The sequence below is a fragment of the Melanerpes formicivorus genome, unplaced genomic scaffold (genome assembly GCF_026170545.1).
Source record: "Melanerpes formicivorus ecotype bairdi unplaced genomic scaffold, bMelFor1.0.p_v2 SCAF_66, whole genome shotgun sequence".
Classification (NCBI taxonomy): domain Eukaryota; kingdom Metazoa; phylum Chordata; class Aves; order Piciformes; family Picidae; genus Melanerpes; species Melanerpes formicivorus.
The window spans coordinates 1,558,909-1,586,344 of NW_027142418.1; the positions used below are offsets into that span (position 1 = coordinate 1,558,909).

General features: G+C 55.0%; 1 protein-coding gene across 2 annotated transcripts in view; it reads left to right on the forward strand.

Moving 5' to 3' along the window:
- FBLN2 (fibulin 2) overlaps window positions 1-21,696 on the forward strand; it is a 93,270-nt gene extending 71,574 nt beyond the window's left edge. For both annotated transcript variants that reach the window (XM_068162613.1, XM_068162612.1), the window contains exons 9-17: window positions 4,968-5,102; window positions 6,631-6,768; window positions 7,056-7,199; window positions 8,544-8,672; window positions 10,923-11,048; window positions 13,199-13,315; window positions 14,027-14,155; window positions 19,418-19,541; window positions 21,067-21,696. In XM_068162613.1, the coding sequence (XP_068018714.1) occupies window positions 4,968-5,102; window positions 6,631-6,768; window positions 7,056-7,199; window positions 8,544-8,672; window positions 10,923-11,048; window positions 13,199-13,315; window positions 14,027-14,155; window positions 19,418-19,541; window positions 21,067-21,424 (1,400 nt within the window). In that variant the 3' untranslated portion in view covers window positions 21,425-21,696. The remainder of the gene's footprint in view (window positions 1-4,967; window positions 5,103-6,630; window positions 6,769-7,055; window positions 7,200-8,543; window positions 8,673-10,922; window positions 11,049-13,198; window positions 13,316-14,026; window positions 14,156-19,417; window positions 19,542-21,066) is intronic.
- Window positions 21,697-27,436: the final 5,740 nt, after the last annotated feature.

The following is a 27,436-nucleotide window of genomic DNA, read 5'->3' on the forward strand; positions in this document are numbered from 1 at the left end:
TTAGTCGATCAGATGGTGTTGGGTGAGAGGGTGGACTCGATGAGGTCTTTTCCAACCTGGTTAATTCTGTGTTCTGTATCTCCCCAGCCTCACAGGAGCAAATTTGTTCCTCATCTCCAGTGTGACTCTCCCCTGTGAGCTCCCTACCCTAAGGAGCCCTGCTCTGGGGGTGCTGCCCTGGGAACATTTGCTGTGTTTAACATTTTTTCCACTTCTCCAGTGGAAGGAGAAAGCCACAACCCCCCTGTGGTTTCTCTTCTGTTGAGCTGCCTGGTGTCAGCCACAGCCACCCTAAGGGATGTCCCTAACTGCTGTTGTGCTCCTTCTGGAGCTGGCTGAGGAAAGCTTTGGTGATTCCTTTTGCCAGTTGTCACTCTTTGCATGTTTCAGGGGCAGGAGGAGCAATCTCTGCACAGCAGCATAGCAGCTGGTGACCTATTCCTGTTGGACTGCCTTGAGTCAGGCTGTGGGAGATGAGAATTCCAGGTGCACTCAGGAGCAGGTAGTCAGAACTCCTGACAGCCACCCATGCACACTGAGGAGTCACCAGCTGGTTCAAGAGTTTGCACAGAGCAGTTCTGAGTAACTGGGTGAAGATATGAAAATGCCCTCAGGCCTGAAAGCTCCATGCTCTCCAGAGAGAAGGGCCAGGCTGGGTGGTTGTCAGGGGGATTGCTTTTCCTGGTGACCTCCAGGCAGTCATCACCACCACCCACACACAGCTGACAAGGGAATGCTTTGCCCTCCTGCCAGAGCAAGCAGCAAGTGGTGGGTTTGTTGCTGAGCCAGGATGGGGGCTGCACAATCACCAGGGGGCTGAATGGACCAGATGTGTTCCACAGAACAAATGGGGCTGAAGCCATCTGCAGGGGGGAAGGTGAGGGGAAGCGGCAGCATGGGGGGAAGGTGAGGGGAAGCGGCAGCAGGGGGGGAAGGCGAGGGGAAGCGGCAGCAGGGGGGGAAGGCGAGGGGAAGCGGCAGCAGGGGGGGAAGGCGAGGGGAAGCGGCAGCAGGGGGGGAAGGCGAGGGGAAGCGGCAGCGGGGGGGGGAAGGTGAGGGGAAGCGGCAGCAGGGGGGGGGAAGGTGAGGGGAAGCGGCAGCAGGGGGGGGAAGGCGAGGGGAAGCGGCAGCAGGGGGGGGGAAGGTGAGGGGAAGCGGCAGCAGGGGGGGGAAGGTGAGGGGAAGCGGCAGCAGGGGGGGAAGGCGAGGGGAAGCGGCAGCAGGGGGGGAAGGCGAGGGGAAGCGGCAGCAGGGGGGGGAAGGTGAGGGGAAGCGGCAGCAGGGGGGGGAAGGTGAGGGGAAGCGGCAGCAGGGGGGGAAGGCGAGGGGAAGCGGCAGCAGGGGGGGAAGGCGAGGGGAAGCGGCAGCAGGGGGGGAAGGCGAGGGGAAGCGGCAGCAGGGGGGGAAGGCGAGGGGAAGCGGCAGCAGGGGGGGAAGGCGAGGGGAAGCGGCAGCAGGGGGGGAAGGCGAGGGGAAGCGGCAGCAGGGGGGGGAAGGCGAGGGGAAGCGGCAGCAGGGGGGGAAGGTGAGGGGAAGCATCTCTTTGTCATTTCTGTGTGGAAGCAGGTGATGTGTGATTTGTGTGTGTGTGTTCACTGCATCACAGATTGGCAGGGAAGGGACCTCTGGAGATCATCCAGTCTGTGTTAATTCTGTGTTCTGTATTTACTGAACGATGAGAGCAGACTCAAGGGGCCTCCAGGTAACAACAGTGTAATTAGCATAATGCCATATGACTAAACAGCTCCTGCTCCACCACCACCATTTTTGTACCCATACCAGAGCCAGGGGCAAGACCCTCACCAGCCAACATACCACACAGAGGAACTCAGCCCCAGCAAGGATACCCAGCCAGCACCCGTGGAGGATATTGGAGTGGTTGTCAATTGTCTTCCTACCTAACCGGGGGGCCACCAGGCCCCCCGGCCTTTGTTGTCACCACCACCATCACCCAGTGTGCACCAGGGGCACTCACCAGGGATGAGAGGAGGATCCTCAGCCCAGATGGGCTCAGCTTAGGGCTGCTGCCTTCCATGGGGGGAATTAAAAAGGGGAGTGGGCGGGGAGGGCCAAGTGGCCACACCTGGGGTGGGAGGAGACTCCACCAGAGCCCAGGTGCTCTGGGATTTGAGGGGAAAATGGGGCAGGTGAGGGACTTTGAGGGTGTCAGGTAATGATAGCACTAGGGGGAATGAAAAAAACAATAGAAATGGGTAGATTCAGATTGGATGTGAGGAAGAATTTCTTCACCATGGGGGTGGTGAGACACTGGCACAGGTTGCCCAGGGAGGTGCTAGAAGCCTCATCCCTGGGAGTTTTTAAGGCCAGGCTGGATGTGGCTCTGAGTAACCTGCTGTAGTGTGAGGTGTCCCTGCCCATGGCAGGGGGGTTGGAACTGGGTGATCCTTGGGGTCCCTTCCAACCCCAACAATTTTATGATTCTAAAACAATTTTGCAGTTTAGGCTGGATGTTAGGAAGAAATTCTTCACAGAAAGAGCAACTGGCCATTGAAATGTGCTGCCCAGGGAGGTGGTAGAGTCACCATCACTGGAGGTGTTTAAAATAAGACTGGAGGAGGCAATTAGTGCCATGGTTTAGTTGATTAGATGGTGTTGGGTGATAGGTTGGACTTGATGATCTTGAAGGTCTTTTCCAACCTGGTTAAATCTGTGATCCTGTGAACCAGGAGAAAGTGAGGGGAAGAATCAGGGGAGAGTGAGGGGAAGAACCAGGGGAAAGTGAGGGGAAGAACCAGGAGAAAGTTAGGGGAAGAATCAGGGGAAGGTGAGGGAAAGAACCAGGATCAAGTGAAAGAACCAGGAGCAAGTGAAGGGAAGAATCAGGGGAAGGTGAGGTGAAGAACCAGGGGAGAGTGAGGGGAAGAAGCAGGAGAAAGTGAAGGGAAGAATCAGGGGAAGGTGAAGGGAAGAACTAGGGGAGAGTGAGGTGAAGAACCAGGGAAAGGTGAGGGGAAGAACCAGGGGAAGGTGAGGGGAAGAACCAGGAGAAAGTGAGGGGAAGAACCAGGAGAAAGTGAGGGGAAGAACCACGGGAAGGTGAGGGGAAGAACCAGGAGAAAGTGAGGGGAAGAATCAGGGTAAGGTGAGGTGAAGAACCAGGGTAAGGTGAGGTGAAGAACCAGGGGAGAGTGAGGGGAAGAAGCAGGGGGAAGTGAGGGGAAGAACCAGGAGCAAGTGAAAGAACCAGGAGCAAGTGAAGGGAAGAACCAGGGGAAGGTGAGGGGAAGAGCCAGGGGAAGGTGAGGGGAAGAGCCAGGGGAAGGTGAGGGGAAGAGCCAGGGGAAGGTGAGGGGAAGAGCCAGGAGAAAGTGAGGGGAAGAATCAGGGTAAGGTGAGGTGAAGAACCAGGGTAAGGTGAGGTGAAGAACCAGGGGAGAGTGAGGGGAAGAAGCAGGGGAAAGTGAGGGGAAGAAGCAGGGGAAGGTGAGGGGAAGAAGCCGGGGAAACTTCACCCACAGGACAAAGGGCAGGATGTGTTTCCATGCTTTTATGAAATGAGGGCCAAAATGAAGCTTTAATGTTGAAGTTCCCTAGTGAAAAAGCCAGCAGCAGGTAAATGTTGGGATTGGTGTGCAAAAATGTCAGCTCCTTGGCTCCAGCAGCTGTGCCCAGGGATCCTCTGTGTGCTGCTGCTGCTTTCAACAACAGTTGCAGGGTAAAAGAAGAGAGCTCTGGCACGACAACGTTTCCCTCTGCTTGTCACTGACACACAGAGAGGAATGCTGTGGCCACACACACAGACCTTGTGGCTTTCTCAACAGTTCACTGCAGCACTTGTTTTTAATGTGTTCCTGGATTATTTTCCCTCTTACTCCTCTCTTGTGAGAAACCAATCTTGCCCTGCCTCGGCCTTGCTTGCGGTGGGTGCAGAGCGCAGCTAATCCGGGGCTGGGCATTAGCTTTGTGCCAGGCCGAAAGCCTAACTCAGCTTTTTCCTCGTCAAGCATCTTCCTGCCTTGTTGAGTTGGTGGCCAGGATGAAGTGAGGCAAGTTCTGGACCCTCTGGTGTCTGTGGCTAATCAGCAGGGAGACCAAAAGGAGATGGAATTGTCCTGTATGTAAAACCATATTTGAGTCATCGCTGCCCTCTGCCTCATGCCATAAGGGAGAGCAAAATGATGCCAGGTACAGGCTGGGCTGAACAGAGCCACTGCAGGAGCTCAAACTGGGACCACATTCCCAAAGATGCCTTTTCCCACTCTCACAGTGATGCTAAGGGACTGGTTTGTGACATGGGTAGGTGGGAATTCAGGAGAGAGATGCTTCATGTCTTCTGAGAGCTCCTTCTGTGGCAGGAGCCTTTAGGAATCTGCCAGCAAGATGAGCAGAATGGGGCAGGTCTGGTTAGTACAGTGAAAAGGGAGCTTTGGTGGACTGGCAGCTGGCCTGGTATCAGATGGAGATAGAATCATAGAATCCTAGCATCATAGAATCAATAAGGCTGGAAAAGGCCTCAGAGATCATCAAGTCCAATCTAATACCCAACATCTCCTGACAACTAAATCATGGCTCCAAGTGCCACATCCAGTCCCCTCTTGAACACCTCCAGGGATGGAGACTCCACCACTTCCTGGGCAGCACATTCCAGTGGCCAATGACTCCTTCTGGGAAGAATTTTCTCCTCAGCTCCAGCCTAAACCTTAAACATGAGCTTGAGACTGTGTCCTCTTGTAGTTGTAGAGAGCAATAAGGTCGCCCCTGAGCCTCCTCTTCTCCAGGCTAAACACCCCCAGCTCCCTCAGCCTCTCCTCACAGATAACATCATTCTCCCTTATCATCATTTTCCCTTTTACACCCAATGGTAATTCATTTACATTCTACTACTTTCTGTTCAAGATCTGTGGAAAAATGTTGCAGGCACAGCCTGAAGCTACCACAGGCTCCTTGCAGCAGGGCAGGAGGGTGGCTTGCTGAATAGGAGGCACTGACTTGCTTGTCCCTTGCAGATGTGAACGAGTGTGTGGCAGAGAGCCACAGCTGCCAGCGGAGAGAGCACTGCCTCAACACTCTGGGGTCGTTCAGGTGTGTCCAGGAGCTGAGCTGCCAGCCAGGCTTTGAGCTGAAGGATGGAGAATGTGTAGGTAAGACAAGTGTTGTTCAGCTGCTGCTGGTACCAAAGCGGGAAGGAAAGGGCCTGCCAAGCCTTCCTTCAGTGCTGGTCTGTGATGGCAGGCTTGTGACTGAAGAAAAGCTGATCCTCAGGGAGGTCTTTGGCTTCCCAGGCCACATCTCTGCATGCAGTCAGAGAAATGGCCTTGAGAATCAAGGCCAGCCTTAACCCAGCACTGCCAGGTCTCCACTAAAGCATGGCCCTCAGCACCACACCTCCACAGCTTTCAAGCCCCTTCAGGGATGGGGACTCCACCACTGCCCTGGGCAGCCTGGGTCAGGCCTTGACAACCCTTTTGGGGTAGAAATTGTTCCTCCTGTCCAACCTAAACCTCCCCTGGTGCAATTTGAGGCCATTTCCTCTTGTCCTTTCACTTGGGAGAAGAGACCAAGCCCCACCTGGCTCTGCCACTCTCTCCTTTGAAATGGTTTCCAGTGATGGCTGTAGCTTGGAAAGTGGGTGAAACCTTCTGAGTTAGGGTTTGCCTTGTCTTGAAGCTGTGAGGGAGATCTCACTGATGGGGGACTTCCTGTCACACTCCTCTGCCCAGCTCTGAAGGGGCTGATGGACACTGGACCACAGCCTGAACAGACCTTGCTCTGACTGGGTCTGGTCCTTCCTGTGTTTGGGAGCTCTCTCTGCATTTATTTACACTTGAAGGAGCCATGGGGTTGAGAAGTTCTTCTTCATCTTCCCCTTCTTGGTGCACAGAGAGGTCTAATGGAGGAGCTGACCTTGGGAGTCTCAGCACAGCAGAAGCTGCTCTGCAGCACAGGGGTGTCCATGAGACAATATCACAGTCTTACAGTATAACTAAGGTTGGAAGAGACCTCGAGGATCATCGAGTCCAACCTCGACACAGGTCCTGCCTTCCAGAGCAGGAGGGAGAGGTGCCTGAGAGGACTGAGCTCTGAACACAGAAGGTTATGAAGCAGAAGTGGTCAGAAAGCTCACTTTATGGCCAGCTGTCACACATCATAAAGGTTGGAAAAGCCCTTTAAAATCACCCAGTCCAACCTTCTACCCAACACCTCCATGACCGCTAGACCAGGTGGTGGAGTCCCCATCCCTGGAGGTGTTTAAGAGGGGACTGGATGTGGTACTTGGAGCCATGGTTTAGTTGTCAGGAGGTGTTGGGTGACAGGTTGGACTTGATGATCTCTGAGGTCTTTTTCAGCCTGGTTGATTCTATGATTCAGTGTACCTCAGTGTACCTCAGCCCTGGGTCTGATTTGGCTCCTCAGGGTTCTAAGCCTGCAGATGTCTCAGTACTTGTGGTTTACCAGAGATGCTCTGGGGGCCTGAATCAGATTTGCTGCAGAACCTGACAAATTCCAAAGCCTTTGGATGTCCAAGGCATCACCTCAGGCTCACACCTCAGGCTCAGGTCTCCCGTGGGCAATGCCCACTTTAAATAACACTTCCCAGCCCCCTTTCTGAGAGGTTGCTGAAGGTGGCAGCTGAGCAGTCACCTCGGGGTGTTCTGATCTGCTTTGCAGATGTTGATGAATGCCAGAGAGGAACTCACAGCTGCAAAGTGAACTTCCTCTGTCAGAACACAGAAGGATCCTTCTACTGTGAGTCGAAGCAGCGCTGCATGGATGGATTTTTACAGGACCCCGAGGGAAACTGTGTAGGTAGGTGCCCAGCAGTGTGTCTGGGACGTGCGGCAGCACTGGCCAGCTCCCCTGGCCTCTCCGGGGCTGTTCATTGTCCACAGGGAGCTGTCCTCAGATCCTGCTGTGAATTTAACTTCAGCAGTGCTGTCCTTGCAGATTGAATTTGAAAGGGGAGCCACAGCAGACCCTTCCTCAGCCTTGCCTTTGCAGCACAGCAAACTGAAATGGAGGAGAGGAATCAACAGCTGGAAGCAAACAGGCAGAAAGAGCTGCTCTCACCACTCCCAATTCCTTTTCTCCCCCAGATATTAATGAATGCACGTCTCTCCCTGAGCCATGCAAGCCAGGATTCAACTGCATCAATACAGTGGGGTCCTACACCTGCCAAAGGAACATGCTGACCTGCAGCAGAGGCTACCACTCCAACGAGGAGGGAACGCGATGCGTCGGTAAGGCCAAGCTCCGGCTCTGCTCAGCTGCTCTCTCAGAGAGCAAACACATTTCTGTTCTAAGCAGAGGGCCTGAGCTACAGAATACAGAATTAACCAGCTTGGAATCATAGAATAAATAAGGTTGGAAAAGATCTCAAAGATCATCAAGTCCAACCTGTCACCCAACACCTCCTGACAACTAATCCATGGCTCCAAGTGCCACATCCAATCCCCTCTTGAACACCTCCAGGGATGGTGACTCCACCACCTCCCTGGGCAGCACATCCCAATGGCCAATCTCTCTTGCTGGGAAGAATTTTCTCCTCAACTCCAGCCTAAACCTCCCCTGGCACAGCTTGAGACTGTGTCCTCTTGTTCTGGTGCTGGCTGCCTGGGAGAAGAGACCAACCCCCACCTGGCTACAACCTCCCTTCAGGGAGTTGGAGAGAGCAAGAAGGTCTCCCCTGAGCCTCCTCTTCTCCAGGCTAAGCAACCCCAGCTCCCTCAGCCTCTCCTCACAGGGCTGTACTCCAGACCCCTCCCCAGCTTTGTTGCCCTTCTCTGGACACCTTCCAGCAAGTCAACATCTTTCCTACACTGAGGAGCCCAGAACTGGACACAGGACTCCAGGTGTGGCCTAAGCAGTGCTGAGCACAGGGCACAATGACTTCCCTGCTCCTGCTGGCCACACTCTTCCTGATCCAGGCCAGTCTCCTGGCTGTGTCTGGGGAACATGGACTTTTCTGGCTACATCTGCTGGGCCCAACAGCACAGTGATCTGCCTGCAGGCCAAGGTGCTGCACTCATGTTGGGGTTTAAGGTTTTTCCTGGAGCCCAGAAGCCCAAAATGGAACAGATTGAGGTTGCCTCCTCTCTTCCCTTTTTCCCAGTTGAGAAAGCAAATTAGGCAGGAGGAGAAGAGAGAGGTACAATTATAAAATAACAGTCTGGAATTGATTGGCCATTGGGATGTGCTGCTCAGAGAGGTGGTGGAGTCACCATCCCTGGAGGTGTTTAGGAAGAGCCTGGATGAGGCACTTGGTGCCATGGTTTAGTTGATCAGATGGTGTTGGGTGAGAGGTTGGACTTGATGATCTCAAAGGCCTTTTCCAACCTGGTTAATTCTAAAAATTCCATTCCATTCCCTTCCAGCCCAGCCCAGCCCAGCCCAGCCCAGCCCCTGGTGTGTGTGAAGCTGACCCAGAGGAGCACAGGGGGGGAAGCTGATATTCTTTGTTCTGTCCAGGGGACGACTCTAACAGCTCCTAGTGCTGCTTCATGATAAATTCCCTTTTTTAATCCTCATACCCATGGATTGTCAGCTAACTGTCCTGAAGCTAACTGCTCTCCCTGGTCCTGCAGATGTAGACGAGTGTCAGACGGGTGTGCACCGCTGCGGTGAAGGGCAGCTCTGCCACAACCTGCCCGGGGCGTACCGCTGCGACTGCAAGACGGGCTACCAGTACGACGCCTTCAGCAGGAGCTGCATTGGTATGTGAGGGGCAGAGGGAGATAAAATGAGTGCTTGCTTCAGTCTTGGCCACCCAGGCAGCAGCTGCCCCCCCCAGAGTGTGCAGTGTTAAGTTCTGCAGTGCAGGGCCTCCCAAAGCTAAGGGGTCAGCTCCGACAGACCGGCTGTCAGCGCTCTGCCACGGCGCTGGGAGCCCAGACCAGGTGCCCCTGCTTTGGTTTAGCTGCAGCTTGTCACTCTGCAAAGTGCTTCCAGAGGTGATGCTTCTGCAGCTGCAGGAATTTGTCCTGCTGAGGATTCCAGAAGGTTCTTCCTGAGAGGCCCTGATGGCAGAGTTCTGTGTGGTGTCCCTGCTGCGCCCCAGGTCAGGCAGCATCACACCTGAGCCGGCAGCGTTTGCTGCTCTGCAGATCAGCCCCTGGCACTTCTTTAAGTGTCCTCCTTCATGGTGTGGTGCTGTTGTCTCTGAGCTGGCTGCACACCTGCAATAAAGTGCATGTTTTTGTATATTTGATCATTTACTATCCTGGGTGGAGCTCTCTTCCAACACCACAAAGTTTATTTGCACGTTCTGTCCAGCACTGGGTTATACACTGCACAGGCAGGGACAGCTAAATGACTCAAGCACAGAGCTACCACTGCCAACACAGCAATTCAAATTGGAAATACAGCTGCTGTGGGCTTCCCACAGTTGGGATTCTGTGGCAGGTTAGCTGGGGACTCAACAACTTGCTCCTCTCCCTGGTATCTTCCCAGATGCTGTAGCTATCATTTGAGCAGAGAGGGCTAGGAGCCTCTCTCCTCTCATGCCCAGTTCATGGTCTGGAGCTTGCCCTTGGCTCAGAGAGGGCTAGGAGCCTCTCTCTTGTGTGCTCCCTTGCCAGGCTGTAGCCTCTTCTGGGATCCAATTCTCTTGGAGCTTTTCCCCTTCCTTCCTTGGTCCAGATACAAGGCCTGGGTGTAGTTGTTGCCTGTTGGGACAGGTTCTTCAGCTGCTAATTGAGCAGCATTTGGCTCTTGTCTCTTTTGAGGTAAGAACAAGGCCCAGATGTAGTCTGCTAGAGCAGGCCCTTCAGCTGCTACCCAGAATATAGGAGAATACAAAATACAGAGTTAACCAGGTTGGAAAAGACCTTTGAGATCATCAAGTCCAACCTACCACCCAACACCATCTGATCAACTAAACCATGGCACTAAGTGCCACATCCAATCCCCACTTGAACACCTCCAGGGATGGTGACTCCACCACCTCCCTGAGCAGCACATCCCAATGGCCAATCTCTCTTGCTGGGAAGAACTTTCTCCTCACCTCCAGCCTAAACCTCCCCTGGCACAGCTTGAGACTGTCTCCTCTTGTTCTGGTGCTGCTTGCCTGCCTGGGAGAAGAGACCAACCCCCACCTGCCTACAACCTCCCTTCAGGGAGTTGGAGAGAGCAAGAAGGTCTCCCCTGAGCCTCCTCTTCTCCAGGCTAAGCAACCCCAGCTCCCTCAGCCTCTCCTCACAGGGCTGTGCTCCAGACCCCTCCCCAGCTTTGTTGCCCTTCTCTGGACACCTTCCAGCATCTCAACATCTTCCTTAAACTGAGGAGCCCAGAACTGGACACAGGACTCAAGGTGTGGCCTAACCAGTGCTGAGCACAGGGCACAATGACTTCCTGGCTTCTGCTGGCCACACTCTTCCTGATGCAGGCCAGGATGCCCTTGGCCTTGTTGGCCACCTGGGCACACTGCTGGCTCATGTTCAGCTGCTCTCCACCAGTACCCCCAGATCCCTTTCTGCCTGGCAGCTCTCCAGCCACTCTGACCCCAGCCTGTAGCTCTGCCTGGGGTTGTTGTGGCCAATGTGCAGAACCTGGCACTTGGGCTTGTTGAATGCCATCCTGTTGGACTCTGCCCATCTGTCCAGCCTGGCAAGGTCCCTCTGGAGGTGCAAGTGTCCATGCTTGCACATTCAGGGGTGCTTATGTTAATCACACGTGCTGTACCTTTGCCTTGGCCATCTGCACCCCAGGAGGTGTCCATGCTTGCACATTCAGGGGTGCTTATGTTAATCACACGTGCTGTACCTTTGCCTTGGCCATCTGCACCCCAGGAGGTGCCCATGCTTGCACATTCAGGGGTGCTTATGTTAATCACACGTGGTAGCTGTTCACCTGGAGCCCAGGAAGTGCCCAGGTTAGCACAGTGGCAGGTGTTAGGCCCATTGTCTGGGCTAGGGCATGTCTGGGGGTGTGACCCTTCAGGCCAAGGCCTGCTTGTTGTGCTGCAGACATCAACGAGTGCTGGAACTACCCCGGGCGCCTGTGCCAGCACAGCTGCGAGAACACCCCCGGCTCCTACCACTGCAGCTGCTCCTCCGGCTTCCGCCTGGCCTACGACGGGAAGCACTGTGAAGGTACCACACGCTCCGGCTCTCCCCTCAGCCTGCTCTCCTCCAGGCCAAGCACCCCCAGCTCCCCCCTCAGCCTGCTCTCCTCCAGGCCAAACACCCCCAGCTCCCCCCTCAGCCTGCTCTCCTCCAGGCCAAACACCCCCAGCTCTCCCCTCAGCCTGCTCTCCTCCAGGCCAAGCACCCCCAGCTCCCCCCTCAGCCTGCTCTCCTCCAGGCCAAACACCCCCAGCTCTCCCCTCAGCCTGCTCTCCTCCAGGCCAAACACCCCCAGCTCTCCCCTCAGCCTGCTCTCCTCCAGGCCAAACACCCCCAGTTCCCTCACTGCTCCTCCCCAGCCCTGCTCTCCAGACCCTTCCCCGGCTTGGTTGCCCTTCTCCAGACCCGCTCTGGCTCCTCAGTGTCCTTCTTGGGGTGAGGGTCACAAAACTGAGCCCAGCACTCAAGGTGTGGCCTCAGCAGTGGCCTGGTGACAGCAGAAGGGGAAGATCACTTCCCTGTTGCTGCTAGCCACATGATTGCTTCTTGGCCACCTGGGCACAGCCTGGCTCATCTTCAGCTGCTGCCGCCCTGCACCCCTAGGTCTTGCTCTGCTGGGCAGTTTCCAGCCTCTCTGCCCTATGCCTGCAGCATTCATGGGGCTGTTGTGACACAAGTGCAGCACCCAGCACGTGGCCTTGTTGAACCTCACCCCACTGGACTCATCCCATCCATCCAGCCTGGCCAGGTCCCTTTGCAGAGCCTTCCTACCCTCCATCAGACCAACACTGCCCCCAGCTTGGTGCAAACTGGCTGAGGATCATTCCGTAATGACCCTGAATTCCAAACAGATGATTTACAGAAAGCACCTCCACCTCTTTTGCCCAGTTGTTGCCAAAGGGGAGTGGCTGTGTGTGAATATGTGAGAGAAGGAAACTGCCATTCTTCACCCAGCATTGGTATCTGTAAAGCCTGATGAGATAGCACAAAGCATGGCAGTTCCTGATGGTGCTGTGGCTCAGCTTTGCAGCACTGACACGCAGAAGAGTCATAGAATCATAGAATCAATAAGCAGGTTGGAAAAGACCTCTGAGATCATCAAGTCCAACCTACCACCTAACACCTCCTGACTAACTAAACCATGGCTTCAAGTGCCACATCCAATCCCCTCTTGAACACCTCCAGTGATGGTGACTCCACCACCTCCCTGGGCAGCACATCCCAATGGCTAACAACTCTCTCAGTGAAGAACTTTCTCCTCATCTCCAGCCTAAACCTCCCCTGGCACAGCTTGAGACTGTGTCCTCTTGTTCTGGTGCTGCTTGCCTGGCAGAAGAGACCAACCCCCACCTGCCTACAACCTCCCTTCAGGGAGTTGTACACAGCAAGAAGGTCTCCCCTGAGCCTCCTCTTCTCCAGGCTAAGCAACCCCAGCTCCCTCAGCCTCTCCTCACAGGGCTGTGCTCCAGACCCCTCCCCAGCTTTGTTGCCCTTCTCTGGACACCTTCCAGCATCTCAACATCTTTCCTAACCTGAGGAGCCCAGAACTGGACACAGGACTCCAGGTGTGGCCTAAGCAGTGCTGAGCACAGGGCACAATGACTTCCCTGCTCCTGCTGGCCACACTATTGCTAATGCAGGCCAGGAAGTTGCAGTGTGAGCTTGGGGGCTTTAGAAAATGAGCTGAGGTGAGCTAGCAATGCAGCAAGCCAACAATTTAGCTGAGCTCCAGTTTGCAGATCTCAGCCAAACTCTCCAGGTGTCAGATGAGAGCCAAGCACTTCCTGCTCTTCCTTCCTTTCCTTCACTCACCTTTTCCTTCCCATCCAGGTGAGAGAAAAGGAGAACACAACTAAGCCCAGTGCTGCTAAGGATGGAACTTGTTCCTGTCAGAATGTGCAATAACCCTGATTTTTAATTGCAGAGGTTGGTTTTTTGCCCTCCAAGCTTCCTGGCAGGCACTGCTGACATCTAAGGTCTGAACCCCGCTGCTGCACCTGTCTGTGTTTGCACTGACAACCTGCCTGGGGAGCAGAAACTTCTTCCTGGATCCCATTAGCCCATCCTCATTCCCTCTGACCAGAAGGGCCTGGTAGCTGCTCTCAGAGGCAGGGAGTGCTGGGAGGTGCTGCTCTGAAGCTCTGTGCTGATGCCTGGGGCTTTGTTTTTGGCTGCAGATGTGAACGAGTGCGACGCCGGTCCCTGCAGCCAGGAGTGTGCCAATGTTTATGGGTCCTACCAGTGCTACTGCAGGCAAGGCTTCCAGCTAGCAGAGGATGGGCACTCCTGCAAAGGTGAGGCTGCTGCTCTGGGGTCACTTCAGGGCTGTCCTCCAGCAGTCAGGGCTGCCTGGCTCTCAGCAGCACCCAGTGCTGCACGTGATGCCTGGGGGTGATTGGGAGCTACATCCTGCTGCAAAAGTTCCAGAAGCTACCTCCAGCTGTTGGCCAAAGCCTCCTGCCTGGGGTGGAACACACCTGTGTGACCAGAGAACTGGGGAGGTGGTTGTGTCACTGGGACTAGAGCTGATAACATTAGCAGAGATGTTTCCTTACATTGCATCAGTGGAAGCCTCCACTCAGCAGGAGCACTCTTCTGCTCACAGTGGGTGAATGAGAGTGGAACGGAAGGGGTTCACCTCTGTTCTGCATGTTCCCAACACTGACATGTTGAGGGTCTCTCTTTAAGAAGTGCTGAACAAACCCACGTGCTTCCCAGCACAAGGAAGCCCCCAGAGCAACCCTAGGAGAGCTGCAGAGGTAGCAGGGCTCTCCAAACTCAGGTGTGCTGTGAAGTTGTTCTTTGCCATGAGTCCATCCTGCCCGCAGCCAGCATCGCTGGGAGCAGCCTTGTGTTCAGCACTTCAGAAGAGCCACCAGCAGCCTGGAGCAGTGCCAAACTGCCGTGGCTGCAGTCTTCTCTGAGAACCTAAGTGCCTCAGCTGAGAGCTGCCCTGTGCTCTGCAGCCTCCCTTCTCAGCTAGCTGCTGTGTGTTCTTCCCCCAGACATCGACGAGTGCACCCAGAGTGCAGGCATCCTTTGCACCTTCCGCTGCCTCAACGTTCCTGGCAGCTACCAGTGTGCCTGTCCTGAGCAGGGCTACACCATGGCAGCAAATGGAAGAACCTGTCGAGGTAAGGGGGAGTTGAGGAGCTGCAGCCAGCCTCTTGTGGAGCTCCAGTCCTTGGAGTGAGCTAAGCCAGGATGGTTGTTCCATCGAGGCTCCCTTCGTCACTGCTCAAAAGCCAAGACATGACAGAGCTGCCTATTAGTGCTCTCTGCACTGTCAGCTTTATCCCATGGTGGAACAGCTGCTGGGGCAGCTCAGCCATCAGTGTGAGCTGATGGTCTCCATGGAGCCCCCCTCAGGGCTGGCACTGGGTCTCCAGCAGGAGCTGTGTGTGTTCCTGGGCACAGCGGTGAGGGGTCTGTTCTCTGAGAGGTGCCAGAGGTGGACATCCAGGGACTCAGGAGTTGCAGCTTCCTGCCCCAGAAAACTGGCAGAGTGAATCTGGGAGCTGTGATGGACACCCAGAAGGCTGCCACCTGAGCTGAAGGGTGTTGGTGTTAGCAAATGTCAGTGTAAATGCCATGGGTCCTTCACACACACACACACCCTCCTCTCCAGAAGCATACAAAGGTCTCTGGGTGTCTGGTGGCTTTCATCAGGTGCACAGCTGCTTGGTTTTGAGGTGAAATCCTGCCCCCATGTCCAGGGGAGGCACTGACTGGTGATGATTGAAGATCTGGTTGCCTTTCTTACTCCTCATGCAGCCCTGCACACTGGCAGCCCAGAAGGCCAAGGGCAGCCTGGGCTGCATCCAAAGCAATGTGGCCAGAGATAGAGGATCCTGCCCCTCTGCTCTGGGGACACCTCACCTGCAGTGCTGTGCCCAGCTATGGGGCCCCCAGCACAGGAAGGACCTGGACCAGATGGAGAGGGTCCAGAGGAGGCCACAAAGATGCTCAGAGGGCTGGAGAACCTCCCCTGTGGGGACAGGCTGAGAGAGTTGGGGCTGTTCAGCCTGGAGAAGAGAAGGCTCCAGGGAGACCCTAGAGCTGCATTTCAGGGTCTGGTTTTGAGCTCAGCAAGTTGGTAGTGACAGGTTTGGGCAGGATTGTAGAGAGTCATAGAAGGGTTTTGGTTGGAGAAGATCTTTAAGCTCATCCACTCCAACCATTCTCCAACACTACCAAGGCTGGGGTTAAGCCATGGTCCTCAGCACCACAGCTCTGCCTCTTGGAAACACCTCCAGGGATGGGGATTCAACCACCTCCCTGGGCAGCCTGGGCCAGTGTGTTGAGATCCCTCTGAAAACAAAGAGAAGCAGTCTGAAGTCACAGAGTCACAGAATGGTAGGGCTTGGAAGGGACCTCTGGGGATCATCAACCCCCATGCCAGAGCAGGGTCACCCAGGGCAGGGCACACAGGAACACATCCAGGTGAATCTTGAAAGTCTCCAGAGCAGGAGACTCCACAACCTCTCTGGGCAGCCTGCCCCAGGCCTCCAGCACCCTCACACCAAAGAACTTTCTCCTCCTGTTGAGGTGGAACCTCCTGGGTCTCAGCTGGTACCTGTTGTTCCTTGTCCTGTCACTGGGCACCACCAAACAGAGCCTGGCCCCTTCATCCTGACACCCACCCCTCAGATATTGATAGATATTGATAAGGTTCCCCCTCAGCCTTCTCCTCTCCAGACTGAACAGCCCCAGGTCTCACAGGAGAGCTGTTCCAGCCCCACTCACCACTGCACTCAAGCCATTGCTCTCCTCCTCCTAAAGCTCTGTGTCCAGCTGCTCATCCCCTGGCAGGTTCTTAGGAGACACTGGAGGTACATTCTGTGTAGCTTCCTTCCTGCAGACGAGCTGGAGCTCATGTACCAGGGGCCTAACATCTGGATGTGTTTGGAGAGGCTGCTGGAGGTGTTCTACAGCCCAGCCAGGCTGGTGCAGGCAGAGCTTTCATCGCTGCCACTGCAATATGGAAGACATTTTCTTTCACCTAGGGGCACTGCTGGGAACCAGCAAGAGATTTCATTTGCTTTGATTCCCTCCTGCTTCCCCTTGGATGCTTTTCCTTTGCCAGGCTTTTAAGCCAGCGTCTGAGCTCAGCTCTGCTCCCAGGGGAGCACAGGGAGCTGGGAGGGGTTGGAGGTTTCCTTTCAGTGACAGCTGGCAGAGCCCTGCACAGCCCCCACACTTTGTCTGCTAGCATTTATTTCACTTGAGAGCCTCCCTGCCTTGTCTAGACGCCGGGGAGTACCCAGTGGGACTGGGAGACCTTTGCCAGGGCTTCCTGCTCAGGCTGGAGCCTTGCTGTTGCAGCTGGTTCTCAGCATTCTGAGGCCCATGGCTTGGGTATGTGCATATGGATTGTTTTGGTAACCATGTTTATGCTCTAGGCCATAAAGTGCCTTTGAGCTTTACATGATTTGTTTGGGGGTGGTTAGGCTTGGGGGGGGGTTTGTCTTCTCATTAGAGGGAGGGATTTGGATGTCAGATTTCAAAGCTGTGGCCTTGTTCTCAGGAGTTGTTCTTCAGTTCCTGTGTTTCCTAAGTCTGGTGGAGCTTACATCTCTCACATCCTGCAGCTGGCCAGCAGTGCTTGCTCTGTGTTGTAGCTGCCCCCTGCTTGGATCCACACCCTCATGCACAGCTGAATTCTTCTCCTGAGCCAGCCCAGCTTTCTCAAGCCTCAGAAGGGCAGGGAGGAGGCCTCTTGGCTGCTAGTGCAGGCTGGTTACAGATCACAGAATCACACCATGTTAGAGGTTGGGGGGGACCTTGAAAGCTCATCCAGTCCAACCCCCCTGCCAGAGCAGGAGCACCTAGAGCAGGTCACACAAGAACTCATCCAGGTGGGTACTGAATGTCTCCGGAAAAGGAGACCACAGCCTCTCTGGGCAGCCTGCTCCAGGGCTCTGTCACCCTCCCAGTGAAGTTTTTCTGTATGTTCACATGGAGCCTCCTCTGCCCCAGCTTGCCCCCAGTGTCCCTTGTCCTGCCCTTGGAAATTCCTGAGCAGAGCCTGGCTCCATCCTCCCCACACTGCCCTGCACATCTTGATCACCAGGAATGAGGTCACCCCTCATGCTGATGGGATTTGTGTGTGCCTGAGGGAGAGCTTTGGGCACACCAGGCTGTGAGTGGTTAAGGTGCAGGCAGACTGAGGCTGTCCCTCCACTCCACAGGCTGTGTGTGCTCTGGCTGGGGAAGGGCCCTCTGCAGGCTGGGAGAAGGTTGGTTTGCTTGGCATACAGGGACACTCCACAGCTTTGTCCATGAAGAAGGAGCCACTGTGACCACAAGAGTCTGAGAGCAGTAGCCACCTTCCAGCAGGGGCTGTCCCCTGTGCTTAAGTGCCTGCAGTGCCTGCACCATGCACATCCCCTCCACATGCTCTGCTGCCAGCCAGAAACTTCCCCAGCTCAGCATCTGAGCACCAGGCTTGGTTGGAAACACCTCACATGGTGCAGGCCAGCTGCAAGCATGGCACTGTGATTCCAGAGAGTGCCACTGACCCATGAAGCTGTAAAGGAGGAGACAATTTGCAGGAGACAATTAAAAACCCCTCTTCAATCAGCACAGCTGTGGAGAGCTTCCAGAGTTGCTGCAGGGATGCCCAGGGTCTGAGAAGTTCAGGATTCCACTGCCTTCGACTGCAGCTGTCCAGTGACTTTGTTCTGATTCCTGTCAGCCTGGTTGATGAACTTTTAGTTTCCAGTGTCACTGACAGCTCCTCTCTGCCAGCTCAGGAGCAAGGGAGACTGGCAGCACAGGCCACTGTTCAGCTTTGGCTGCAACCAAACATGCTTCAGTTTGAATCTATTGCTGTGGGAAGTGGAGGATCCTTTGGGTTTGTTTTTTTCCTCCTCCTGTTTACTGTAGAATCAGAGATTCATAGAATGGGTTGGGTTGGAAGGAACCTTAAAGATCATCCAGTGCCAACCCCCTGCCATGGGCAGGGACACCTCCCACCAGCCTGGCCTTGAACACCTCCAGGGAGGAGGCAGCCACAGCCTCCCTGAGCAAAACCTATGTCAGAGTCTCCCCACCCTCACTGGAAATAATTTCTTCCTCATCTCCAGTCTCAATCTCCCCTCTTCCAGCTCACAGCCATTGTCCCTCTACAAGCCCTTGTCAAAAGTCCCTCCCCAGTCCCCTTGGAGCCCTTTCAGGTACTGGAAGGCTGCTCTGAGGTCTCCCTTGAGCCTTCTCCTCTCCAGGCTGAACAGCCCCAACTCTCCCAACAGTTCTCCATTCTCAATCTCCCCCCTCCCAGCTCAAAGCCATTGTCCTTCATCCTGTCACTCCAAGCCCTTGTCAAAAGTCTCTCCCCAGCTTTCTTGTATACCCCTCCAGGCACTGGAAGGCTCCTGTAAGGTCTTATTCTTCCCTGGAGGTTCAGCCTTGTGTTTCACTGGCTGTGTCTGGAGTGGGGACACCTGGCTCCACAGCAGTGTGCCCACCTCTGCCAAGCACAGGTGAAGAAACAAAGCTGCCCTGCAGCAAAGCCCAGCCCTGGCCTCATGCTGGGTGCTGCAAGTGACCACACTCTGCCAAGCAGGGGCAGGACCATCCAACAGCATGGAGAGCATCACCAGCTGCTTGCAGGGCAGAGTGGGCTCCTGGTTCATTGCAGACACTGCCCAGTGATGCTGTCATTGCTTGTTGCCTGCTGACCTCAAGGGAGGAGATCTTGATCCACAGAAAGCAGGAGTTGGAGTGCCCTGCATCTGCCCCAGCCCTCCAAATGCCAGCAAGTGTCTGTGTGCAGAGCACAACCTGGCAGTGCCACAGTACATTAGGGGCTGGAAGGGGCCTCAAAAGCTCATCCAGTCCAACCCCCCTACCGGAGCAGGGTCACCCAGAGCAGATCACACAGAAACACATCCAGGTGGGGTTTGAAACTCTCCAGAGCAGGAGACTCCACAACCTCTCTGAGCAGCCTGTGCCAGGGCTGTCACCCTCACTATAAAGAAGTTTCTCATTATGCTGAGGTGAATCCTTCTATGTTCAAGCTTGCACCTGTTGTTCCTTGGCTTATTGCTGTGCACCACCCAAAAGAGCTTGGCCCCCTCCACTTGACACCCACCCCTCAGCTATTGATAGACATTGATCAGATTCCCTCTCAGCCTTCTCATCTCAAGACACCTCACCTGAACATGCCTTCCACAGCCCAGGTGTGTCCCCCAGGGTTCTCACAGTCCTGCTCCACAGGCCCTGCAGGGCTGACACCAGCTGAGTGGTGGCAACAAGAGCCCTCAGCTTGCCAAGCCAGACCCCAGGCTCCTCTTGCTCCTCAGGCACACAGAGGCTCAGCACAGCCTGTAAACGGTGACTGCTGCTTCTTCCTGACCTCAGCATCTCTTCTTCCTTCTGTGTGTCCATGTTAGATATTGATGAGTGTGCCCTAGGAAGCCACAACTGCTCAGCTGCAGAGACCTGCTACAACATCCAGGGCAGCTTCCGCTGCCTGTCCTTCGAGTGCCCCTCCAACTACAGGAAGGTCTCCGACATGTGAGTATCTCCAGCACACAGCATCCCAGCGTGGTGGGGGTGGAAGGGACCCCTGGGGATCAGCCAGTCCAGGTCCCCTGCTAAACCAGGGGCACCCACAGCAGCTTGCCCAGGATCACAACGTCCAGGTGGGGTTGGAAGCTCTCTAGAGAAGGACCTCCACAGCCTCTCTGGACAGCTCCAGGGCTCCAGCAGCCTCACATCAAAGAGGTTTCTTCCCCTGGCAGTTTGGTGGTGCTTTGGTTTGTGGTCAGGTCTCAGTGCTCAAAGCTCCAGGAGATGCTCTGGGACCTGCAGGTGGCCTTGACTGCAGCTCTACCAGGGCTGTGTTTAGGATTCAGCTGCAGAAAGCCTAGCTGGCCTGTGCTGCTTCTGTCACTGCACTGGCTGCAGGCTGCTCAAGGCACCACTTCCTCAGGGGCTTGGGGGCTGCCTGGTGCACATTCAGCTTGCAGTTTCTCAGACAGAGCTGAAGTGTTGAAGGGGCAGAGGATAATGAGCTTGCCAGGCTACAGGATACACACCTCCCCACCCATGGCTGCTGGTGCTTGGGGAGGGCATCTTGAGCTGCTTATGGCTTCAAACACACTCGTGCTGCCTGGTAGGACCGAGCAGCTTTGTAAGCTGAGGAGCTGGCTTCCCATTCCCATGGCTTAGCTGCCTCAAAGTGCTTTTGTGCCTCATTCCTGGGGCACTGTCCCAGGCTTGTGCTGCTGGTGATGAACCACAGAGCCCTTTCCCAGGCCCTGTGCTGCTAGCAGCATGATTCTGGATCTGGCCTTGCTGTGGAGCTTCCCAACACAGCTCTCCAGGTCCCTGATCATAGAATCACAGAATCATAGAACCAAAGAGTCATAGAACCATAGAATCATAGAACCATAGAGTCATAGAATCATAGAACCACAGAACCATAGAACAAAAGAATCATAGAGTCATAGAACCACAGAATCATAAAGACATAGAATCATAGAACCATAGAACCACAGAACCATGAACCATAGAATCACAGAACCACAGAATCATAGAATCACAGAACCGTAGAACCATAGAATCATAGAACCATAGAGTCATAGAAACATAGAATCATAGAACCACAGAATCATAGAACCATAGAGTCACAGAACCACAGAATCATAGAATCATAGAACCACAGAATCATAGAGCCATAGAATCATAGAACCACAGAATCATAGAACCACAGATTCATAGAATCATAGAACCACAGAATCATGGAATCATAGAAGTGATCTCTAAAGCTCATCCAGTCCGACACCTCTGCAGCCAGCAGGGACATCCTCCACTAGATCAGGTTGCCCAGAGCCCTGTCCAGCCTCACCGGGAATACCTCCAGGGGAGGAGCCACAACCACCTCCGCGGGCAGTCTGTGGCACCGCTCTGAGTGGTGTCATTGCAAAGCCTCTGTGTGCTGTGTAGCGGCAGGCGGGGCGGCGGGCGGCCGAGGGCTGCCGGCCGGCGCTGCCTCGGCTGAGCTGCCGCTGCCCTGCCCCGCCGTGTCGCGCTGCAGGCGCTGCGAGCGGATCAGCTGCTTCAGCTACCTGGACTGCCAGAACACGCCGGTGCGCATCACCTACTACCAGCTCAACTTCCAGACCAACATCGTGGTGCCGGCGCACATCTTCCGCATCGGGCCCTCGCCCGCCTACGCCGGCGACAACATCGTCCTCACCATCACCCAGGGCAACGAGGAGAGCTACTTCAGCACCCGCAGGCTCAACTCCTACACCGGCATCGTCTACCTGCAGCGCCAAGTCAAGGAGCCCAAGGACTTCCTGCTGGACGTGGAGATGAAACTGTGGCGCCAGGGCACCTACACCACCTTCCTGGCCAAGATCTACATCTTCATCACAGCTCATGCCTACTGAAGCCTGCCCTCAGCCTGGGCTCTCCTGGTGCTACGCTCCCCTAGCTGTCCTACCAAAGCTTAATCCTCTCGAACTGGCATCTAAATGTAGCTCTAAGCCTCGATGTTATTTTTCTATCATTGCTTTAAACCTTTTTTTGGTTTGGGGTTTATTTTTGTTTGGTTGGGTTGGGTTGGTTTTGCTTTGTTTTGTTTTGCTGTGCTTTGCTTCGTTTTGTTTTGTTTTGTTTTGTTTTGTTTCCATTGGTTGTGTAAATTTTAAGTTAATTGGGACCTGCTCTGGGTTGGGTTTTTGTTCTCTGGAGGCAGTTCTTGGACGTCGCCGCCCGAGCACCGTGACCGAGGAAGGGCCCGAGAGGCAGTGCCTGCCTTGTGGAGGATGCTGGCACCTGTGCTTAGAAATGGGTTTGAGGTTCCTAGGATCATAGTATCATAGTATCATTCAGGGTTGGAAGGGACCACAAGGATCAGCTAGTTCCAATCCCCCTGCCATGGGCAGGGACACCCCACACTAGATCAGGCTGGCCAGAGCCTCAGCCAGCCTGGGTTTAAACACCTGAAGGGACGAGGCCTCAACCACCTCCCTGGACAACCCATTCCAGGGCTTCACCACTCTCATGGGGAAGAACTTCCTCCTCACATCCAGCCTGAATCTCCCCACCTCCAGCTTCATTCCATTCCCCCTAATCCTATCACTACCTGAGATCCTGAGCAGTCCCTCCCCAGCCTTCCTGTAGCCCCCTTCAGATACTGGAAGGCCACAATGAGGTCACCTCGGAGCCTTCTCTTCTGCAGACTGAACAGCCCCAACTCCTTCAGTCTGTCCTCACAGCAGAGCAGCTCCAGCCCTCTGCTCATCCTTGTGGCCCTTCTCTGGACACCTTCCAGCACCTCCACATCCCTCTTGTAATAGGGGCTCTAGAACTGGACACAGTACTGCAGGTGGGGTCTCACCAGGGCTGAGTAGAGGGGGAGGATCACCTCCCTTGCCCTGCTGGCCACACTTCTCTTGATGCAGCCCAGGATCTGATTGGCTTTGCGGGCTGCAAGTGCACACTGAGATCTCATGTTGAGCTTTTTGTCCACCAGCACCCCCAAGTCTCTCTCCTCAGGGCTGCTTTCCAGCCAGTCCCTGCCCAGCCTGGATTTGTGCCTGGGATTGCCTCGACCCAGATGCAGGACCCTGCCCTTGGTCTTGTTGAACCTCATGAGGTTGGCTTGTGCCCACCTCTCCAGCCTGTGCAGGTCCCTCTGGATGGCCTCCCTTCCCTCCAGCGTGTCTGCTGCACCACACAGCTTGGGGTCATCAGCAAACTTGCTGAGGGTGCACTCAATGCCACTGTCCATGGCACCCACAAAGATGTTGAACAAGCCTGGTCCCAGGACTGATCCCTGAGGGACTCTGCTTGTCCCTGGCCTCCACTGGGACATGGAGCCATTGACAGCCACTCTTTGGGTGTGGCCATCAAGCCAGTTCCTTATCCATCTAGTGGCCCACCCATCAGCCACAGCTGCAGGGCATTGCACCAGAGAGGAAGGGGATCCCCGTGGCAGCAGTGGGCCGCCAAGACCCTGCAGCACTCTCTCCTTCTGACACGAGCTGACGGTCTGGCTCAGCCCGTGGCTTCTCTGAGGCCTCTCTATGTTGCGATGCTGTGTGGCAGGGCAGCTCGCCTCATGTTACCACTTTATTTCCCTCCCTCCAGTTTTCATGATATGTTGCCTAAAAATATGTATAAATAAAGGAAAACTCCACCAGTGGAAAAGCCTGTGGCTGAGTCTTGCTTGGGAGGGACTGCTCACCTGCTGAACGTCTGCCGGACCGAGAACCAGAGGCCACAGGGTGTTAGGGGTTGGAAGGTGTGGTAGGTTGAGGCTGATGCTCCCCACCAAGGGCAAAAATGAGACTCAGACAAAGGGACTGCAAAAGGGGTGGAAAGTTTAAATGGAAAAGCAGTGGAAGTTTTACAGAGAGCCACAAGCACAGTGACGAAAGAGAGATCCCAAAGCATACCCAGAAGCATCCCACCCCCACCTGAGGGTACACCCAAAACCCCCAGGGCTCTTTCTCCCCACCCCAGCCTTGGGCCTAGTCAGGCCCAAGAGGCTGCGAGGCGGCTCACCCCATTGCCAGGTAACAGGGAGAGAAGAAAGAGAGAGTGCAGGGCCCCTCACTGATGTCTTATAAGGGAGCAGGGCATTATGGGATGAAATATCTGGCTTCCTTGCCCACCCACTGGGTGGACCCTTTTGGGACACCACAGGTGTGGCTTGTGTGGTGGCATCACCCTGGGCAGCCTGAATCACCTGCAGCTTTAAGTAAACCACAAGGGGAGTTGCTTCTCTTCCCCAGGACAAGGGCTTCTTGTTGTGTTCCCAAGTGACCCAGAGGAGGACACTGATGAGGTTGGTGGCATTCAGAAAAGAGCACACCCAGAGTTCTGAGCTGGATCTCCTCTGCTTCACAGAATCACAGAATGTTAGAGGCATGCCAGCAGGTTCTGAATATCTCCAGAGAGGTAGACTCCACAACCCCCCTGCCCAATGCCAGCACAAGGGGCTGTGGGGGAAGCTGAGGCAGAGGAAGTTCAATGGAAGAATTATTTCCCTGTGAGGGTGACAGAGCCCTGGAGCAGGCTACCCAGGGGGGTTGTGGAGTCTCCCTCTCTTCTCCTCTGTTCCTGTGTGATCTGCTCTGGGTGACCCTGCTCTGGCAGGGGGTTGGACTGGATGAGCTTTGGAGGTCCCTTCCAGCCCCTCACATTCTGTGACTCTGTGACCTGTGGTGGAAACCACACTATTCTGTGATAATGTTGTCACACAATCATAGGGGTTAAATAGTAGGGAGCTCCCAAGATCATTGACTCAAGCCCCCTGCCAGAGCAGGATGGCCCGGGGCAGGTCACACAGGAATGCATCCAGGTGGGCCTTGAAAGCCTGCAGAGCAGGAGACTCCACAACCTCTCTGGACAGCCAGCCCCAGGCCTCCAGCACCCTCACACCAAAGAAACTTCTCCTCACTTCTAGGGCCCCAGTCTGTACCCATTGTGCCTCACCCTGCCACTGGACACCACTGAAAGGAGCCTGACCCCTTCCTGACAGCTACAAGCAAACAAGATGCTGTGATTCCTGGCCTCCCTCCTTCCTCTCTGCAGCTCTGGCTGCTCTTCCCCCTTCTTTTTCCTTTCCTTTTCATTTTTTCATTCATCTTTCCATTGCCCCCACACTTGCCAGCAGGAAGGGAAAGTCCCAGCAGGGAGAATTAGGATTCTGGGGTAAAAATAGATTTTTGAGATTAAATCTTAAGTATCTTCCCCTTTCCCCCTCCCCACAATGTTCTCAGCATCAGAGACACTCACTCTGAAGTGGCTAAGGAAAGCCAGACTTTAATTACACCCAGTGACAGTGATGTGAAACTGAAGCACAAACCCTTGAGCCTCTTGTCTTCTGAGGCACAGTTCTTCAGCTTGCTTGTTCCCCATAAACAGCAGCCAGGGTCTAGGACTGCTCTGGAGCCTTGCAGCCCTTTAGATAAGCCTCACTCTTCCAGGGCTCCTGCCTGAGAGAAGACCCCAGGGAGGCCTTCTTGTGGCCTTCCAGTATCTGAAGGGGGCTCCAAGAAAGCTGGGGAGGGACTTTGGAGGGTGTCAGGGAGGGATAGGACTGGGGGGGATGGAGCAAAACTACAAGTGGGTAGATTGAGATTGGATGTCAGGAAGAAGCTGTTGCCCAGGAGGGTGGTGAGAGACTGGCACAGGTTGCCCAGGGAGGTGGTGGAAGCCTCCTGCCTGGAGGTGTTTGCAGCCAGGCTGGATGTGGCTGTGATCAACCTGCTGTAGTGTGAGGTGTCCCTGGCCATGGCAGGGGGGCTGGAACTGGCTGATCCTTGAGGTCCCTTCCAGCCCTGACAATTCTGTGACTGATGTCCCCTGGCACATGCTGCTGGAGGAGCTGGCTGGCAGCAGCAGGACAGCTCAGTGTCACTCCTTGTCCTAAGGCTCCCCCATGGGCTCTTCTCCTTACTGCTGGCAGTGTGGGAATCCTGAAACACCTCAGGTTGGAAGGAACCTGGAAGGATGGAGTCCAGCTCCCAAAGAATGGCTTCCCTCAGCTGTACCCCAGTGCCGAGCCTCTCCTGGCCCCTGCTTTGCAAGGAAGATGGTGACATTGACTTCCCTGGAGCTGAGGCTCCCATCAGGGTGGGGCTAAAGACTCTAACATCTGCTCTGGATTTTCTTTTTTTAGCTGGAGTTGGAGGGATGGGGGCTCTATTGTAGTGCCTGCATACTGTGAGGGGAGGAAGAAGCTTTGTAGAGCAGGGAGTCTTCTGTGGAGCAGCCAAGGATTGTGGTAAGTGCATAAATTCACAGCAGGGTGGTTGGATTGCTTGGAGCTGGGGCTGGGGTAGTGATGTGGGCTAGAAAAACTCTACTGGGGATGCTGGGCTTGATCTAACAGGCCAAGAGCAGCCCAGTGGGAAATAACCCTGGGTTTGGCCCAGGTAAGGAACTGGTCTCAGGTGAGATGCTCTGCACATGCCAGTGGCCCAGGGCTGGGTTAGTCTACACACAGTGTATGAGAAGCAGATGGGAATTGGCTGTGTCCAGGGAACACAGGAGATGTGGCTCAGTGCCACCAGTCTATGACTGAAGCATTCAAGCAAGTCTCAGAGAAACACCAAGTGATGGAGAGGGCCAGCAGGAGCTGGAGTTTAACCACTTCTTCCCAACTGAGCAAGGGATGAAGCTGCCCCTGGTGGGGTTTAAAGCCCTGCTTTATTTGGGAACAGCAGCAAAAGGTGCAGAGGATGAAAGTGTCCTCTGTGCCTTAGCTTCTACAAAACACATTGGTAGCAACAGCTGAGCCAAGGGAAATGCCTCCAAAACAGAGCCATGGAGAGCCACATTCCCTCTGCCCTGAGAGAATGGGAGGGTGCAGATGCCTTTCCCTGTGGGGGTGAGAGTGCCTCACAGCACAGGACTCCACTGGGCTGCATTCCAGAGAGGGCTTTTGCCTCCCTGTGGTTGCAGAGTTACTGCTTGCAGATGGAAAGATCCTCTCCAGCATTTCACAGAGCCATAGAATGTGAGGGGCTGGAAGGGACCTCCAAAGCTCATCCAGTCCAAGCCCCCTGCCAGAGCAGGGTCACCCAGAGCAGGTCACACAGGAACACATCCAGGTGGGTCTTGAATATCTCCAGAGAGGGAGACTCCACAGCCCCCCTGGGCAGCCTGTGCCAGGGCACTGTCACCCTCACAGGGAAAACTTCCTCCTGTTTCCATGGAGCTTCCTCTGCCTTAACTTCCACTACTGCCCCTTGTGCTGGCATTGGGCATCCCCCAGCAGAGCCTGGCTCCAGCCTCTGGGCACTCACCCTGCACATCTTTAGCAACAGCAGTGAGGTCACCCTCAGGCTCCTCCTCTCCAAGCTACAGAGCCCTCAGCTCCCTCAGGCTCTCCTCATGAGGAAGATCTTCCACTGCCTGCAGCATCTTTGTGGCTCTGTGCTGGACTCTCTCAAGCAGTTCCCTGAGGTCCTTCCTGACCTGAGGGGCCCAGAACTGGACACAAGATTCCAGATGCAGCCTCAGCAGGGCAGAGCAGAGGGGCAGAACCTCTCTGACCTACTGACCACAGCCCAGGCTGCCTTTGGCCTTCTTGGCCACCAGAGCACATTGCTGGCTCATGGTCACCTCCCATCCACCAGGACCCCCAGGTCCTTTTCCCCTATGCTGCTCTCCAACAGGTCAGTCCCCAACCTGTCCTGACACCTGGGTTGTAACTGCAGAGCTGAATGCTGTTCTCACACGTTCCCCATGGACATGTTCCTGGAGAAGGTGTTTATGTCCCTCAGCAGCATCCTCACTGTGGGCCAGCACAAGAACCAGCTTGTGCCAGGCTGGGTGGGCATTGCCCTGGTGGTGTCTGGCCCAACCCACACCTGCTGTTCAAGTTGTGGAGTTGATTTTGGGCCTGTTGTGACTGCAGACCTGCTTGGGTTTATTCTGTTGGG